General features: G+C 36.0%; 1 protein-coding gene across 1 annotated transcript in view; it reads right to left on the bottom strand.

Annotated features, from left to right (window-relative positions):
* The window catches only part of CFAP47 (cilia and flagella associated protein 47), a 371,213-nt gene that overhangs the window by 107,719 nt on the left and 244,703 nt on the right, over positions 1 to 18,791 (bottom strand). The window contains exon 51 of the mRNA XM_076355671.1: positions 16,066 to 16,163. Coding sequence (XP_076211786.1) covers positions 16,066 to 16,163 — 98 coding nt within the window. The remainder of the gene's footprint in view (positions 1 to 16,065; positions 16,164 to 18,791) is intronic.

The following is an 18,791-nucleotide window of genomic DNA, read 5'->3' as shown; positions in this document are numbered from 1 at the left end:
CAGCCCATGCTGTATGAGCTAACTAAAAGTACTTCTTTACTTTTTAAAACTAGTAACCAACTCTGATAATATTTCATTTTATTTAATTTTTATGACCATACTAATGAGATAATTTACATCTCAGCTACACCACCTACCATCGAGTTACTCAATCAGCGGAGGTAAAATGCTAATTAATTTGACTGTCTTAGGTCTTGCACCTACTGTAACTCTCTTATTCTGTAGGTCTGAAAAGAGATTTTTAAGGAAGCACGTTTCTTTGCAATTTAAAAGACTGATACAATAACTATCATTGGCACAAAACATATAGAGGTCGAGATAATTCTAGAACAAAACTGAAATTGTCAGGGTTTGTACTGAGAATAACTTTTCCTCCTGAATTTTCCAAGAGTAGAAAACTACAAATAAGTTCATATTGACAGGTAAAATGCCTTGGTGTCGTTGTTTAACCCCAGCCGGCAACTAAGCCCCACACAGCTGCTCGCTCACTCCCTTCACAGTGGGATGGGGGAGAGAATTGGAAGGGTAAAATTGAGAAAACTCGTGGGTTGAGATAAAGACAGTTTAATAGGTAAAACAAAAGCCGCGCACGCAAGCAAAGCAAAACAAGGAATTCAAAAATTTCTTTACTGAAAGAGTGGTTAAACATTGGAACAGGCTGCCCAGGGAAGTGGTTGAGTCCCCCTCCCTGGAGGTATTTAAAAGACGAGTAGATGAGGCACTTAGGGACATGGTTTAGTGAGCATGGTGGTGTTGGGTTGATGGTTGGACTCGATGATCTTAGAGGTCTCTTCCAACCTCAATGATTCTATGATTCTATGATTCACTACATCCCATGGGCAGGCAGGTGTTCAGCCATCTCCAGGAAAGCAGGGCTCCATCACGTGTAACAGTGACTTGGGAAGACAAACGCCATCACTCTGAACGTCACCCCCTTCCTATTTCTTCTTCCCCCAGCTTTATATGCTGAGCATGACGTCATATGGTATGGAATATCCTCTTGGCCAGTTGGGGTCAGCTGTCCCAGCTGTGTCCCCTCCCAAAGTCTTGTGCACCCCCAGCCTACTGGCTGGTGGGGTGGTGTGAGAAGCAGAAAAGACCTTGACTCTGTGTCAGCACTGCTCAGCAATAATGAAAACATCCCTGTGTTATCAACACTGTTTTCATCACAAATCCAACACACAGCCCCATACTAGCTACTATGAAGAAAATTACCTCTGTCCCAGCCAAAACCAGCATACTTGGATAAAAACCTTCCTCTCCCAAATCCTAGACACTTGGTTTTTTAAATCCAACTTTTATTTTTGGCATATCTCTGCAGTCCCAGGAGCCAGAGAGTATCAGTATTATAATGCAAAGAGAACTTCTTAAATGTTCATAGCTTTTCTGAAAACAGAAATATATGTGAATCTGAAGGAATAGTCTCTATAAGAGTTATCCAGTTCTATGCCTTACTATGACTTAAAAGGTCAGATAAACTTTAAAAAGAAAACATCCTCATTGTTAGTTGTTGCTCCAAGCAAAGTTAACTTTTAAGTCCTTGAAGTTTGCTCACAGATTATTGTCTCACATACAACAAATACTGCATTATTAATTTTGTCTTCCGTACGTGACATACTAGAGGTATATCTAGCAATGTGTCCCACATGTTCCCTTAGTATTTACTCTAAAAAAGTAATACAAATTCACTATATCACAAGCAATGTTTATTAATAATATTAAAATCAAAATATATATCATGATTGACTGATATCTGTTACTAGAACCTCTGAAAGAGCTAAAATTAGAGCAGTCTGAACCAAGGTCCACCCTTGCACTTCTCTAGATCTCTCTATGCAGTCAGACTAGTTCTGCTGTCACCCAGAAAGCAGCCTCTCCCTCTGTATGGCATAGTATGGGAAAGACGTGAAAGAAAGTGTTTTATTAAAGAACCATGGATTTATGAGTGAGAACATAAAGCCCTTTAAATCCTGATCTCTCCATATTCCTGTGTGCTCAGTTTTGAGTACCTGGCAGATGATCTTGTGAGGGAAAGGACTGCTATTACAATCACCTGAAATATACTTTTTTTGGCATATCCATGTATCTGGCCATGAGCCATTACTTCATCCTTTATCTTTTTTTATAGAGTAAAAGGTATCCTCTTGAGATTTCAATTTTAAAACTTGGGTAAATATCAATGAGGTGTTTCTCAATTGTTATATTCATCCTACAGTCACCATCTGCTGTGTATGGATCACACAGACAGTTGCATTCATTTTTCTAGAGACTGCCAAAAATGAGGAGGTTTGAAGGTTGGAAAGAGCTGGAACCAGTAATGGAAACACCCTGCCTATTCTTAGATCTGCATGTAAACATCTTGCTAAGTGTGAAGACTGTGACAATGATCTTTTAAAATCACCACTGAAGAGTGCAGAAGCAGTGCATTAGTGGCACGGATCTGGGAGCCATTACAAATGGCAACAGTGGCCCAAGTTTCAAGTCAGCAAGAACAACTCCTGTGGAAGTGGGGGCAGGCAGCATATGTTTCAGAGTTACATCACCAACTTTTGAGTACTCATGTGGCTCTCAGGGACTTGAGAGAGAGAAAGAGAAAGATGTGGCAGAGAATAGACAAAACTATTGTCTCTGCACTTACGTGGAAACCAAACTCAACCCCTTCCAGCCATTTGGTTTTATTAAAGCATAAACTAATAATTCACTGTTCAAAACAGACCTTCCCCTCTGGCTTATCTCCTGCTGTACAGATCCTGCTTAGAGCTCACATATTAGACACTTCCTCTCAAGACAGCCAATACTATTTTTCAAATATATGGATGGATTAGAAAGTCTCTTGACTCAGTGAACCAGCAATATACACTTAGAATTTTCTCCATTAAATAGACAACTGCTAAAGAGTAAGTGTGCTCAAAGCAATAACTGCCAGCCTTTTAGACATTTTACATAAAAACTTAAGAATCGGCTTACTACTTGACCTCTACATACAACCTGAATAAATCCATTAGAATATTTGCAAGGCAAAGTAACTGTTACAGTCCATTTTTCTAAACAATCTGAGATAATGGACCTGAATTTATCAGCCTAAATTCAGCCTCTGTACTACTGTTCCCCATTGGGAAACCCACAGTAAAGACCAAAGTAAAATACAGTAACCAAAAAATATTTTTTTAAAATTGTAAATTGTTACAATGTTGTCAATGGCTGAAGAGACTTAATAATTACCAGTTGGTAAAGTTAAAAAATATGGTTGTTTTCTCTGCATTTAGAACTAAAAATACCTGCAAATGTACAAACTACTCATAATAACTGGAAGTCTTACTTAATTAATGAAAATTCATGAACAAATTGTAATTTGGCTTTTAAAAGCTTCCTGCTTTCTCAGATGGTTCCTTTGAACTGTGAAAATTCTTTGTAAAGTATCCTTTCTAAATCCCAGAGAAATATATAAATGAATAATTACTGAGTACCCGTTCACTATCTCTTTCCATGTGAAATGAGTAAGGCTAATTTTTACTGCACACTTCTCTCAAACAACTTTAGCTGGAATTTGTTCAATAGAAATATCTGCTGCAGGGAACCAATTCGTCTGACTTTTACGTTACTTTTATACAAATAGTTCTGGAGTTTAAACTACAATGTAGTCTCTGTGCTCACCGAGACTTTACCTTCTCTTTAGTCTTCTAAGATTTCAGTTGCAATGATTTTCATATACCTTTATACCAGGAATTGAAATCAAGCAGCAAATTCTTTTAAAAAAGGCTGAAGAACAGTCTTCAGACAGTAACAGACACTGGTCCCTCCTTTCTAGTGAGGATGATGATTAAGCAAGTGCCAGAGATACATTCTCATATTGTCACAATTACATAGTTATTCCTTACTCTGATTCAAATAGAAGAGGAAAGACCTGGATTCTTTTTTCAATAGGCCAAACCATCTAAAATACGTAGGGTTTTAGCCTAAAGTAAAAATGTCAACTAAAATTGTATAACTTAAAGCAAGTAATTCCTGAGTTAACGGCATTTTACAAACTTCAACACAGCATCTGTTTTCAAATCAAATCTGTAATCAACTAGTTTTATGTACTTACTTGAAGTTCCTGATTCAGATGTTGTTTGAGAATGTTTGTATGTGTGGATAAAGTTGTTGCTCATTGTAATGATGCCATTTAATTATCATTTGCTGTTTCAGAAGCTGTGCATACTATCCATAGAAATCCAGCAAAAAAGAACAGCTAGCTGCTTCAACCCATGTTCTAGAGATGCACGACTATAAAATAGTATTTGAATTTCACTCCAGCATTTTTAAATAGTATTCTGATCACGGGAACACAGCAATACTACTTTGGAGAAGCAGGGATATTGCTACATTTTGTGAGAGCAGTAGTACCCCTGCCATCTTAGTCTTAAGTAAAAGATACAGCTTCCTGTTATATAGATGGACAAACTTCACAGGAATGGAATGAATAATAAAGATCCCTTCTTCCTTTTTTTTCCTATTACACAAGGAAAGCAGTGAGTTCTCACTACTCACTAATTCACATTAATCACTGAGGGGAGAACAAGCGGCAGTACCACCAATTTTCTTGGCCACTCAGAAAAATGGCAGGACAGGTTTAAAGGTTATACTTCTGCAGAAAAATTCACAGATCATCACTTGTAAGAGCCTCCAAACATAGTCTGAAAATTTATACTTAAGTTAACTACATTTTTGGAGGAATTCTCACTGTTCTCTTTTAGGTTCCTCGCATTGTTATTTAAAAAAAAAACCCAACACAAACCCCAACCCTACAGAGTGTACATACAACCGTGTTTTGTCTTGAGCTAAAAATCTAACACAAGTTCCACTGATTAAAAAGACAATCATTACAGAGTTATATCCAGGGAACACAGTTCAAACATTAAGTTTTCCTTTCAGTGACGTTACTTTAATAGCTAATTCATTAAGCGATAAAATCTGTACTCCAGGTACCATCAGTGAGCAAATTTTTTAAAAATAACTTTTTCTGTGGACTTGCTGTGTTTAATAATTGAGCAAAAACACCTCTTCTTTTGATTCATAAGCCACAGGGCTAGCAACAGCAGTTATGGATTAAGTGACATAGTAGTTTAATTATACAAGGCTACTCTCTTTCTTCACTTGACAGTTATTTTTCATATATATGACCACTCATCTAGCATAGATGAAACACCCCTCTATTTACTTGGTTTAGATTTAACCTTACATTTTTGTTCAATGGCAGTTAGTGACAGCTCAGCTGTCATTTTGTGATCTACATTAGCTCCCTGCTGTTGTATCACAGAACTGATTCGTGCATCTGTAGGGAAGAGAGGAGGGGGTTAGCAGCTGCTATATATTTATCAAAAATTTTCACTCACATTCTAATATTTCTAATAATTTACCCTCCTTTTGATAACTCCTTTTTTTTTTTTTTTAAATGGGCTATACAAATATGTTCTGGTCTGAATTATTTGCCAAACTGCTTTTAGTTAGAGTGATTAATAATTACCACCTTTCCAAATTTGTTTTTCTTCCACAAACCATGTTGCCATGGTTCTTTTAGAGAATGTTACTTTTTATGCTCCAATTGTTATGAAAGCATATTCTAAAAATTGGTCTTAGGGCATGATTCATAACTTCAGGTTACTCAAGTTCTGAGAACATGATCAAAGTATCAGCCATGTATAACAATGTTCAGGTTACAGTTTAGCTTAGGATTTATGAAAAATTAATGTACCACAGCTATGAAAACAATGTGTCACTGTCTTCAACTGCCAAGTTACATAATTACAACATATTTTTAATTATATGCTTTTTACTTTTAATTAAATAAATAATGGAAAAATTAATAAAGGAGACACTGACATAAAATTTAAATCCTAAGTTGGATCTACTTTAACACTGGCTGTATTTGTAACAAGCTCTCTACATTTTACTTGTCTATTGACATAATGCAGTTCCCACAAAATGCAAACTCCTGGTAGAATAAACATGACGCAGTCTTTTTTGACAGGAAGAGTTACATAGATTTGGGTGCTATGATCTATCTATATTAGCATGTAGCAAGACACAAAAGGAGTAGACACGTAGAGCAAAACAGTTGGTGGTGAGGACCCAGCATCCACACAGTACGAGCGCCCGTGAATGTTTTGCTTTATGAGTAGTTCTATTTCACTCCCATGAACTTAAACACCCATTAATGGTTGAAGAACATTAGACAAGCAACTAGAAAATATTCTCCAGTTAAGTTACACCCAAAAGAGATGCATTTCATGCTCTCCAGGACTGCTGTGTGCTATAAATGAAAGTGCAGTAAGTGGGGATGATCAGGAGAGATACCCAAAAAACACACTGTGGCTGTGAACTGAAAGGCTAACACAGATGCATCTTTCCTTGTGGGTTCCCCTCAAGTAATTAAACAAAAGAAGTAGAGGTGCCAGGGAAAAGGCATGATCTAGAGAAAATTAACACATTTTTTGTGCGATCTCTTACTGTTGTGGCTCTCTGTAAAACAGTTATGGATTTAGAACAGACTGACATCTCCCACAGATGGCTTCTACCTCTACAATCCCCAAAGCATGATTCCCAGGTGCTAAAGATCTGCCATGATTTTTGAGGGGAACCATTCCTTGAGCCAATATATCCTATGAGAAGAAAAACAGTTGGCAAGGGTGCTACTTCTGATCTACAGCTTATAAATCCACTGGAAGGCAAAATAATTTCTGGAGCTGGGTAAGAAGAGTTTGAGGAGTAGACCCAGCAGTAGGACTAGTAGGAATCCCATTCTGCTATCCATCCTTCCTTCTCAGTCTACAGTCTAAAGAAGAGAGTAGGATTTGGGGAAAGGGAAAGGATGTCCAATGGATGGCTCTTCCTCTCTCTATACAGGAGGCTACATTGTGCTAAGGTCAATCCAGTTCCAAACGGAACTGTTCCTTATCTGCTTCCTGACTTGTATTTCCAGATCTAGCTTATAAAAAGTGTGCTGCTTCTTGCTTCCTCTTAGAGTTGTAGAACAACTTAGCTATTGACAAATGAACAGCATTCTCGTGATCAACATAAATGATAGCTCCACATGCTAAATCACAGAATCTTTCTTGTGATCATATATAAAAAAACCCCACAGCCTGATTTTTAGAATTCATAATGAATTTGAAAGGCTGTCAGCTACTGATGAACAACAGTCTGATCTAGCCTGTGCTATCTAGAAGTCGCTAACAGAGTAAAACCCACAGAACTACTGAAATATACTTTAGAATTATTTTTAAAGTAAAATATACATTTGAAAGTACACTTCTGCATCCTGTACCATCTCTACTGTTGCAGGTTTGTTTTCTTTGCCTTTGAGATTCATTAGACTGCCACAGGCTGGTCTGGACAAGACAAAATGAAATAAAAATATATTAAGGCTTTCATGAAAGGAAAAGGAAGTTCCTGGGCAGACAATGATCACAGAGGGTACTTTCTCCCTTTTTCCCTGAACTAGCTTTTAGCTGATCTCTTTTAATAGAGCTGACGATCTTTGTCAGGGTGCAATGCAACCTGAAATTTGCATTGGCGGAGAGGGAGGCCAAAGCTGACAAGTCTCCAAAATCAATCTCCCTTACATCACGCAGAACAAAAGAGAACTTAGAGGGATTTTTCAAAATGATAGAATAGGTAATGAGGCCTCACAAATCTGAAATTTCCTTACTGGAATTATTTCCAGCACAGTGCGATGGAAATGTTTATACAAGTAGCACAATTGATGGAGTTTTTCATTACTGTGGGGAAATGTTGTCTATAGGCCAGCAGTGCCAACTGCCAGAACTGGTTCTCAGGCTGGACTGAAAGGCAAAGGACACTGACAAAAGATAGATGTACTTAGAATTTAGATTGATTGCTTTCATTATGACAGCTGGCAAAAAACAGAGATTGAAGCTGGGCAGTGACTGATGAAGTTGTAAGGTAAGGCTGGAGGTGTTCATTATAAGCAGCAATAGGATTGACTGGGTTATTTCAGTATTAACAATACTTGATAATATCCCTCCTCTGAAAATAGGCTTATCATCTAAGCACATCTAAGTACCCTGTTTACCACGCTTTAACAATCAAGGCGGGCAGGAATCCTTCACAGCTGGAATGCATCCTTACAACCTTTCCAGGCTTCACCAATTGATCTAATTTCTATTAATATACATGGGGCTTTGAAAATAAACCTGCATCTGGCTAATCCCCCTCCATTTCAATAAGGTTCTTCTCATTTCTGGAATGGTGATGAGTGGATTTCAGAGTGTTCAGGGCCTGGATTAGAAAAACATCCAGATCAGCAAGCTAAAGGGTTTACAGCATGAATCATTGCAACTGCTTATAACCCGGTTGATGTGTTCACTGCATGAGTATATTGTCTTGTTTCTCTCAGAGATGCAAGATATGGTTGTAGTCAAAACATCAGGTATTCAGGCAAAATAAAAAAATACCACTATTGTCAGAAGACACAAACTGTACATGGTTGACAGTACAATGAGATTTATCACAAGTACTCAATGTAAAAGCAGAAAGATAAGTTATTTTCATTTAATAGAAGGCTGCAAAATATACTTAACTGGTTATCATGTATTTCTTAAAGACCACTTATTAGATGAAATATATCAGGAATCTTGATTAATCCATCTATTTAATCAGAATATAACAATATAGACACATTCTTGATTAGAGGACTAGTTTCTCAAGATTTTTGAGCTATTCTGTGGACATTCTCAAGTGTGTGATATATATATATGTATAAAATGAATCACTCAAAGAAAATGCAAGCTGCATTTAAACTACATAGCTGTCCATTGAAAAATTCTAGCTTGTGGAAGATTCAGGATCTAGCCCCAAGCCTCTTCACAGTTCTGTATGTGAAACTATTACCACTATCTTGTACAATGTATAAAGATCTATGTTTCACGCAAATAAGCCAATGTATCACCCTTTTCTACAGTTGCATACATGTTTATAATAATTAATTAGTGTTTTAAGAATTCAAAGATGAACCCTAATTATTTAGAAGACAGTCAAAGTGATCTGAACACACAAAAGATGGAGACTACATATAGGAAAATTAAAGTACCATTATTCCACAAAATGAAACTTAGCTAAACCAGACACTCCTATGAGTTCAGGATCTTACTCACTGCTTAGTCTCATTGTCCTCCTTCTAATAGTTGGAATAAAGTTAGGAATAGGAGGGGGATCTACCTATAAAAACTAAAGCCTTCTCACACTGTACTTCACCTTACCAGCCCTTGCATTAGGAGCTACGCTTAGGTCTTGGCCATTAGAATCTTCATTCCCATGCTGGGAAATATTTATATTACTTCTTACAGTTTCCTGCATGTTGAGCAGATCAACATTATTTTTAACTCTATGAATATTTGCCATGGACACACTGGGCAGGAAAAGATGAGGAACTGAGGGAACCTCACATCAGAGTTACACACTTTTCTTCAAAGTAAAAGCTATACTCTTACTTGACAAATTAAATTCTTCTTCTACAAAAAGAAAAAAAGAAAAATCTCCTCTTTTGTTTAAGCGTTTTACAATCAGAGCTTCGCAATTCAATGTTCACTGCAATACTTCCTAACAGCAATTGCAGGTTATGAGTAAGACAGCTTGCTTGATTCTCGAGAGTGGGACAAATAATGAGGTCTTCCTAGCACCACTTTTAAGATTTCATTTAAATGGTTGGTATGGTCAAGTATTGGCATCAAGGAAGTTTGTCACAGATTGACTTTTGATAAAAGGAGCTGCTGTGCTATGAATCACTTTAAAAGGTCAATGGGATTTAGCAAATCTTGTTAGTTTTCACCTAATATTTTTAAATGTCATCGATGGAAAACTGATTTTTTTATGTTGCATTGGATTTTTTAAAGTAGTAAAATTTCTAAACTCAAGATATTGCTCAATTATCTCATCATTGCTTTGACTTACATCAACTGATAAGAAACCGAAAAGGCTAACTGGTAGAGCTAAGTTTTGAAAGCTTGGTTTTGATAGCCACACTTCAAAGTACATCAAGTGAAGCAGTTAGAAGACAAGCACTGCTAAAATCCAAACTATTTTCTTCCTTTCAATACGTTTGATCATTTTTTTTTTCTTTTTGAAAGAAATACTTTTGGAGAAATACTACAATAGTAAAATATGAAGGTCCAAGTGGAAAACATAAACGAAGATGACTACCTTATCGTACTCTTCATCTTGAAAGACAGATAATTCAGAACGGATATATAGAAGTCTACAAAATCATGAGTAACATGGAGAGACTGGATAGGGTTTAACTGTCCACTGACTCCTGTAATTTAAGAACTAGGGGGCATCAAATTAAAATAAAGAACACAGCTAAAAATAAAGGTAATGGTTCCTACACCAAGGTCAGTAAGCACTTCAAATTCAAAGTCAAAGGAGGTTATGGATACTAAATGTATACATAAGTTTAAGGACAGACCTGGCAGCTCAGCAAAAATGAACAGAAAACCCTTAAAAGCTGTGAAAGTACCATAGTATATGTACATACTCTTGCTTTTCCCTTGACATTTCCGACCACCTGTGGAGACAAGTCCAGGGTTCGTACCATAGGCTCAGACTGCTCTATTGAACTCTTTATAGGCTGTGCATAGAGAGTCCAGTGAGTTCAGAGGTTCAGAGAGTCCAGTGAGTTTCAGAGAGCCCAGAAAAAAATTTAGAGGAAGGACAACTGAACACTTACCCTTTTATGGCCTAAAAGACAAATATTGAGGCTGTGACTCTTCAGTGTTATGCAGAAATTATATGAGGGTCTGAACTTAGAACACTGCTTGCCATCTGTTTGCTAGACTTCCAAGTGATATATCTGCCTCACCAGAAAGTAAAAGTGTGGTTTATATGTGACTACTCTGCTTCATAATATTCCCATTCATTTTAAACTGATTTTAAATGTAATCTGAAATCGGGTACCAAACTGTCTAGGTTGGAAAAAACAAACAAACAAACACAAAACCCCCCAACCTTCCCCCCCCAAAAAAAAACCTGGGGAGAAAAATGAGAAATAAACCTATCTTAAAGAAGGTCAGCTGTAAACTGAAGATACAGACTGTGATCCAGCCCTTGCTTGGAAATACAGGCATGTGGAATTACCATGACAAAACTTAAAATCAGTATTTGATTCTGCCATTTGCAAAATAGTGGCACCATGAATTTATCAAACACAGAAGATACCTTGAGTACTGATGATCTGGGAGAAAAGCTGAGAAGTGGAAGTGATTCACTGTCCCAAAAAGTCTGAATGTAACAATATAAAACAGTATTAGCACTATTAAGGGCCAAATTTGAGGCAATTTCTTCTTTTTTACTATCATTTGCTTGGTAGAAAAAATGAACACACACACACACACACACCAAAAAGAGATGAAAATATTTTTATTATTCAAACACTGTATTGACATTTAAAGCATTGTATCATACCATGCAATCTGCGGAGGGCATTCTAGTGGCCACATGGATAACAAAAAAATTAACCCTAATTCAATTTAGAGACAGATGTGTTTCAAAGTAGAAAAATTATTGGGTTTCTATGTTAAAAAAAACTAGGAAGAAAATATTATCTTTTAAAATTAAAAAGCCACTTCCTTCAATTTATGAGTCAAATTCTGAGGTCTTTACTGAAATGTTTATTCATCCATTTCCCAGAAACCCATACTATCTACTGAAGAGTAAGGACTACAGTAGGATTTGAATCTAAACTTCCGGTTAGTCTAAAGTTCTCATTTCAATGGAGCTACGTCTGGGACGAGATGGAAGCCAAACTTACTATTTACAGCTGGATGAACCAGTTTAAAAGTTAACGTCTTATCCTAATTTACAGTGATTCTGCTGCCAGCAAGCATGGATAACAGATGAAAAGATGAATTATAAGGAATCATCATCTTTTATTTATTGGAATTACCATTCTACTACTCTACATTTAGTAGACATTCCACTTGATCCAGAAAATGTATCCTTAGCACAGGATTAATCAATTAATATATAATATATATTAATTAATATATACACATGTGTGTGTATATATAATATACATATAAAGTTGAGAAAGTCCAAAAAAGAGTATAATTCTCCCTATTTTCCCTATTTTTTTGGCTGTTATTGGAGGGGGGGAAACAAAAATAGGTTTCCCTTGAAGAGGTGGCAAATTTCTGCGTACTGAAAAATGACATTTTCATCCAGCCAGAGAACCCCTTTCAAGCATTCTATTCAAATAACGATATATCTTTTACTAATATAAAGTGATTAAACTAATTGAAATTAGATTAGAGCTTAAAAATAATGACTTTTTCAATATGGCACACTTATTCAATATTTTTATTTCCATTAAATAGCCTAATCATAATCTGATTTATGAGCAAAATACAAGCTTAAATGCTTTCAGCCACGACAAGCCGAAAGAGTTTTAACAAAACTTGAGCAGCATAAAACTGGGTTTGATCCATTTAACTATTCAACCTCCACTTTGAATTTTAGGTTGAGAGAAAGAACACATCCAAAAGTGATATGTAGTGAGATTGGTCTCATCAATGTAAAAATGCAAATTTATTATATTTCATTAAAAATGCGAGTTAAACCTCGCAAATTATCTCTAAGTGTTTAAGATATCTTTTCATACCTGCAGATAGCTTTTGAGACTGAAATTTTGAACCTTAAGGATGGTAAGACACAGAATTAACAGTGCAAACCAAAGATAAATGTAACTGGAAGATCCTGTGTTGTTCCAATTCAAGATCATGAATCTAGTCAGAATTATGTATTGTAAGACAGATGAAAACACATGCAATACTACTTAGCACAGAAAATCCTGAGCAAATTAAAAGAGGACAGTGACACAATGCCTTGTTAAAGTCATGTAAGTTCGGGGGGGGCAGTACCGACAGAACTGTGGTATTTCGTTTTAGCTGATTTTGTGCACCGAAAGCAGAAGAGAGCGACTTTGTCCTATCTCCAAGACCTGAGCTACAGTTAATTGCACGGTGCTGCCAGGTAGACCTACTTGTTTCTTTAAAATTCTCTGCATTCTTCAACAGAGGATTCCTTTTGCAACATCAGCTGATGGCCGCTGCCTCAGGCCATGCATAAGGGTCAGAATATCTACAGAGCTACAAACTCAGTTTGAACCTTGACACACACATCTTGCCACCCCTTTTCATGTGGTATGAACTATCATCCTGTCACAGGCATTACATTTCAAACAGACACTCATTTATGAAGTACAAAAGGCTGAGTTAGCCTAAAGCATTTCCAAACCTCAAACACAAAACTGGAATCTGCAAGCAAATATATTCATCGAAGTCTTGTTAATGTCTATAGCACTCATGGCACCCAGGTGACATATGTCAGGATGATCCCATACTGTCCACTGTTCCTGGGATGCCCACCAGCCCTCACCTCCCTGGGGACTCCCTCGCTGTCTGTAGGCTGGTAGTCACTGAGGCCCGTCTACCATTAAGAAAAGCAAGACATTAATATACACCTTGCTCATTTCAAAACTCTGTCCTGCCAACTTTACCTCTGCTGTAGCCAATTTCTGATGTTTCAGAAATCTGATCAGTTGTGTAAGACAGGAAATGTACTTTTGACATGCTGAGGATAAATTTGTATTGCATTTGATTACGGAATACAGCTATAACTACTGTCCAAAAGCAGTGTTATTAGTATTTTAAATTAAATGTTGCTAATCCTTTTCTTTCCAAGGGCCAGGAAGGAAGAAGACAGACTCCGAGGTCAAAAAGAGATCAATGCATTCATTAAATCTGACTCACTGATGTAGCAGATGTACCAGGTGTCTATGCTTTTTAAAGATTTATGAGCTTTTGAAGCAATTTCAAGTCCTCAGCTTTACAAGACTCTGTCTACTGTTTTCACCAGTAAGATTTTCCAATGTTTTATTGTTCTCATTACGAGGACATTCCACTCAAGATTAAATATTTCTCAGATTTAAATTTTTGGCTGCTATCTCTTGATGTATGTTGGTCAGCAAAACTGAGAGACCATCACTATCTTTTCAATATTCTTTAGTGAATGATCACATTCCTTCTCCATTTTTTCTTTGGCAAACTGAGTTCATAGAGATACTTAGCATTCATATGACAAGGCCTGCTCTTCCACTCCCCCATGCTTTTAATGGATTTCTTTGATTTTCTTCCAGTATTTCAATACAATTCTTAACCACCGAGAACCAGATCTGTGAACAACATTCTAATAGCAGTACCACCAGTGTTATTTGCTTTCTGCTTGTATTTGACCATTGTTTAGCAGTCAAGGACTGTATTAGTTCCTTTTACCGGTGTCACGCTGACAGTCTATAGTCAGACATTAGCTAGGATAATCCCAGTCACTTACATTAGAGACAGAAAGTTCTCCCACCCCAAAATGAACTGCCTGGCATATAACCAGTCAATTCAGTAATAGCAATTCCATAATAGTAATCACGTGTATTATTTGTTAGTCAAAAATCTTTGTGTCATCTTCAAAATTCATCAATAAAAATGTTTTTTTATGAGATTTTCCATAGAGGTCTGAAGAAGAGGTATAGCTACTTCTTTACCTGCTTCATCTTCCTAGAAAGGAATTATCCACATTCAGGTCAAGAATTTCAGTGCCCCATACATTGTAAAAGTATATTGGATTTTACTGTAAGTGTTTTTTGCAAGTTTTCATACTGAATTAGATTAAAAATTATAGGCAGAGTTAAAATGCACCTTGAGAATTTATTATACAATAGGAGTCAACAATATACTTCAAATTTAGCTTTTCCTTTTACCATTTTAACAGTATTTTCAGATCAGAAAATGATACGAGTCAATGCATGATCCTGTAGGACAAAAACCTACACTATTCTTTTCAAGGTCTCAAATCACAAACTCTTTTAGTCTAGCATTTGTGTTTCTTACTAGCACCAGACACCTCCTTACCACCATGCTCACCCAACACCAAGATTTTGAAAACATCATTATCTGTTTCTCAGCCCTACAGAAGTTCACAACCAGGATACTAGACTTCAAGGGAAGAAGAGCAAACCAGAAGCAGTATATGAACAATGATGTTTTAAACATTTTGAGAAACGCTCACTGGTTGGGATTTTTTCCCCCACATAAACACATACTGACATGTAAAATCAACTGAGGAGACTCTTCTTCCTTCCCAGCATCTGTTACTGGAAGAGGTAGTCCTCTAGTACTTGTATCACGTATTTTTATTTGCAAAAATGTTCCTGCAGCAAAATATCGTACCAGTCATTTCTATTCATAGAACCTGTTACCAGCATCCATTATTAAAGTCGGTATTTCTTAGATGCTTACAATTCATGCAGAAAGCAGGACATCTAGATGATAAAGCAAATATCCATTTACAGAAGAAAAATATTAGCTCTGAAAATAAAAACCTTACAAAGTATAATTCAAGGATAAATACAATTACAAATCTTTGGAGAATAAAAACAGTATCGACTAAGCAAACATACTAAACAGTTATTTTATCTTCACATACTTAAGTGATTTAAAACATACAACTTATTTAATATGACATAATCGTTCTTCTAAAATGACTAACATAATTTAATTAATTTTTGAGAATGAAAGTATGTATTTACCTAGTAATACAAATATGATTAAATACATTCCGATGATTAGTGAAATCTAAACGACAATAATAATTTGGCATGCATAAGGAAGGAGGGTGCCAAAAGAGACTTATTCTGTTGTAGATTGTACAGAAACTGCTTGAAGTTTTTATAGAATTCAACCTTATCTGAGATCCAAAATTAGAAGCAGATGTCAGCAGAATAAAAATGTAATTATTCAAATAGAATAAAGACGACACTTTTTTCCAAGCATTCATTTTAGTTCATATCACTGAGCTTAAATGAGGTCTTAGTAAGTATTTTTATTATTCAAAAAGTGATTGTGTGTGGTCACTTAATAAAATTGATTAATCCTCTGTGATAGGAGTCAGACCAACAATAAAAATTACGTTTTTCTTCTAATGCAGTAGAACAAAATTAAACATTTAGAGTAATCTTACCAGAGCTCTGCATTTCACATCTATCTTTCTTTCTGGTGCTGCAGGTATGCTGTTAATCTTTAAGGAGAACCACACTTTGCAATTTGAAGAACTTCCTCCTATGTTAAAAAGAACAAAATGCCTTACAAATCATCTCATAAGCTGATCAATTCTAGCAGCTTTCAAATCAATGAGAAATTTGGACTTTTAGCAGAAGTGCCAGTCATTGTTCATACTGAGACAAAGCAAACGGTGAACTGAATTAATTGCTGTCAACCAACTGCATTATCTAATCCCTTCTTGTGTGGATTCAAAACAGTAAAAAAATCAATATATACACAAACTGAATGGAAGTAGCACTTTGGCAAATTAGTTTCCCAGACTATCACATTGTTTCAGAATTTTAAATATCATTGATTCGTAACTTTTTCTTCAACAAAGACAATGCTAAAAAATATTCTGAATTAGTTTTTTATTAAAAGCTCGTCCACCATAGATTCAAAACTACAAGTTATTCATTAAACAGATCAGAATTTTCAGTTACATAGAATCCATCCTCCACTACATGTTTGAACATACATTGATTTATACTGCAATGCATTTGTCATTAGGTTTTGAGACACGATGTCCTGAGTTATTGTGATAACAAACAAGTTAGCGTTAAAGAGACCGAGAATGCTCAAAGATGGTAAATACATGCATCAAAACATTCACACATCAGTATTATCCTGTAAGATCAGATTCATTATCTGTCTTATGCCAAGCTGTTATCAATGACTAATAAAAGTTTGGCTAGAAAAAACGTTCAATAAACTCTTGTAAACCCACATTTAATTACATGATAAACTGGCGAGAAATCCAGAAGATTCGATTCCGTTTAGTATTTTGTATTATCTAGTCCAAAAACGAGAGACGGGAAATTCCAATGATATGTACAAAAGCTGAAATGCATCAGGGCCTCAGTTTGAATTTTGGGGATCATTTATGAAGCCACAGAAGACTATTCATCACACACGTGTATGCTTGTGAAATTAGAAGGATAGATTTTAAATTCTGCTGATGCTGATGATTATGAAACCCTTAAATAATTGGAATTTGTATGAATGTTACAATTAAGCCAGAAACAGGGAAGTGTTTACTACCAGTAACCATGGGAAGCATAGGCAAGCAGATCTTTGACCCGGAGGCAGTCCATATCAGACTGACAGTATTTTTAGAATTTTATATTATATCAAGCAAAATTAAATCAAAATTAGTTCATCTAATACGACCTTTGGTATATCACAGAACTTAAATTCTGTTCAGTTATATAGAATTGTTGTTGTGCAACTTCAGTCAAGCAATCTGTGTTTTGCTAAAGCACATCTTCCAGATAGACTTTGAGCCTTGATTTGAAGATACCCGCTAGCAGTTTGTTCTGGTGGCTAATTACTGGCGTTGGAAGATATTTAAATATGAGTCTAATGTCTGATTTCCATTAGATTTACTTCAACGTCTGGTCAAAAGATCTTGTAATGACTTTCTCTGATAGATTTAAGAGATCTAGCATTAAGTATCTAGCATTTTCCTGTATTTAGAACATAGTCATGATGTTAATAAAATGTTAATAAAATTAGCTCTTCAATCTTGTTCAGATAGGTGAAAGAGATTGAGCCCAAAGTCTCTCATCATAAGGCCTGATCTCCACAACACAAATATTTCATGTGGTAATTTTTTTACAAGTATAAACGGTTGTTCAGCACCTTTTAAAAATGCACACACAAGAACTGCTTGCAGTATTCCTGTTTGTCAGTATATTGTATGAGATGAAAATAAGCTTAATCCTCCTACTCGCACTTCCCTGAACTATACACTAGAGAGCTACATTAGCAGTTCTGTTTTACCACAGCATTAGTCTTGGGAGCTCCTACTGTTTTTCTTTTCTGCTGTGACCCCAGCTCTTCTCAGAGCCACTGCTTTCCTTGTTGCAGTTCCTCATTCTGCATATATGATTTTATTTCTAAACCCTATTTCCAATAAAACTGTGTCTGACTGGCTTTAATTATATTACTTTTTTTTAAATCTTCACTGAATACATCCTGTATTAACTTACCCATTCTTTTGTTCAGGCTAATTTGATATGCATACAATTTACTGGTTTTTAATACCAGCAGAATATTACAGTCTTCCAGTCTCTGGAATAGCCTCAGTATCTTAAGACCCATAAAAATTAACATCATTCAGGTAAAGACATCTTCTGAATGTCCATTAAAGGATTCTGGCATGCACATGACCCTGAGTTTAATCAATTAAGAAAAGTGAAGAAAATAGTATACAGAAGAGAGATGACTTCTGCAAGAAGGGAGGATCCCCTTACACCAAAACAGAACACGTCACCTGGAACCTGAAATAAAAGTTCTCAGTTAAAGACCAAAAGAAAATCAAAGGGTGCCCATAGCTTGGGACATCATATCCTTCAAGAATGCAATCCAACTGTAGGGAAGGGTACAACAGAAGTCTATAAAATTCAGGTAGGAAACAAGAAAGGAAAATGTCAACAGTAAAGTTCCATTTACACAGGATATGTGATTAAACAGCAGGACAAAGGGCTTTATTAAAGTAAAGCAACACATGCACAAATGAATGTTCTGTACAATTAAGGAAAATAGAAAAGAGCATAAACTGTTATTTAAACAGAAAATTAACAAGGCTGCCTCCCTGTCCCCAAACCTCCAAGAACACCTGTACAAAAAAACCCCTTTGAGTGA

The sequence above is a fragment of the Aptenodytes patagonicus genome, chromosome 1 (genome assembly GCF_965638725.1).
Source record: "Aptenodytes patagonicus chromosome 1, bAptPat1.pri.cur, whole genome shotgun sequence".
Lineage (NCBI taxonomy): Eukaryota > Metazoa > Chordata > Aves > Sphenisciformes > Spheniscidae > Aptenodytes > Aptenodytes patagonicus.
This window is presented reverse-complemented; position numbering and strand designations above follow the sequence as displayed.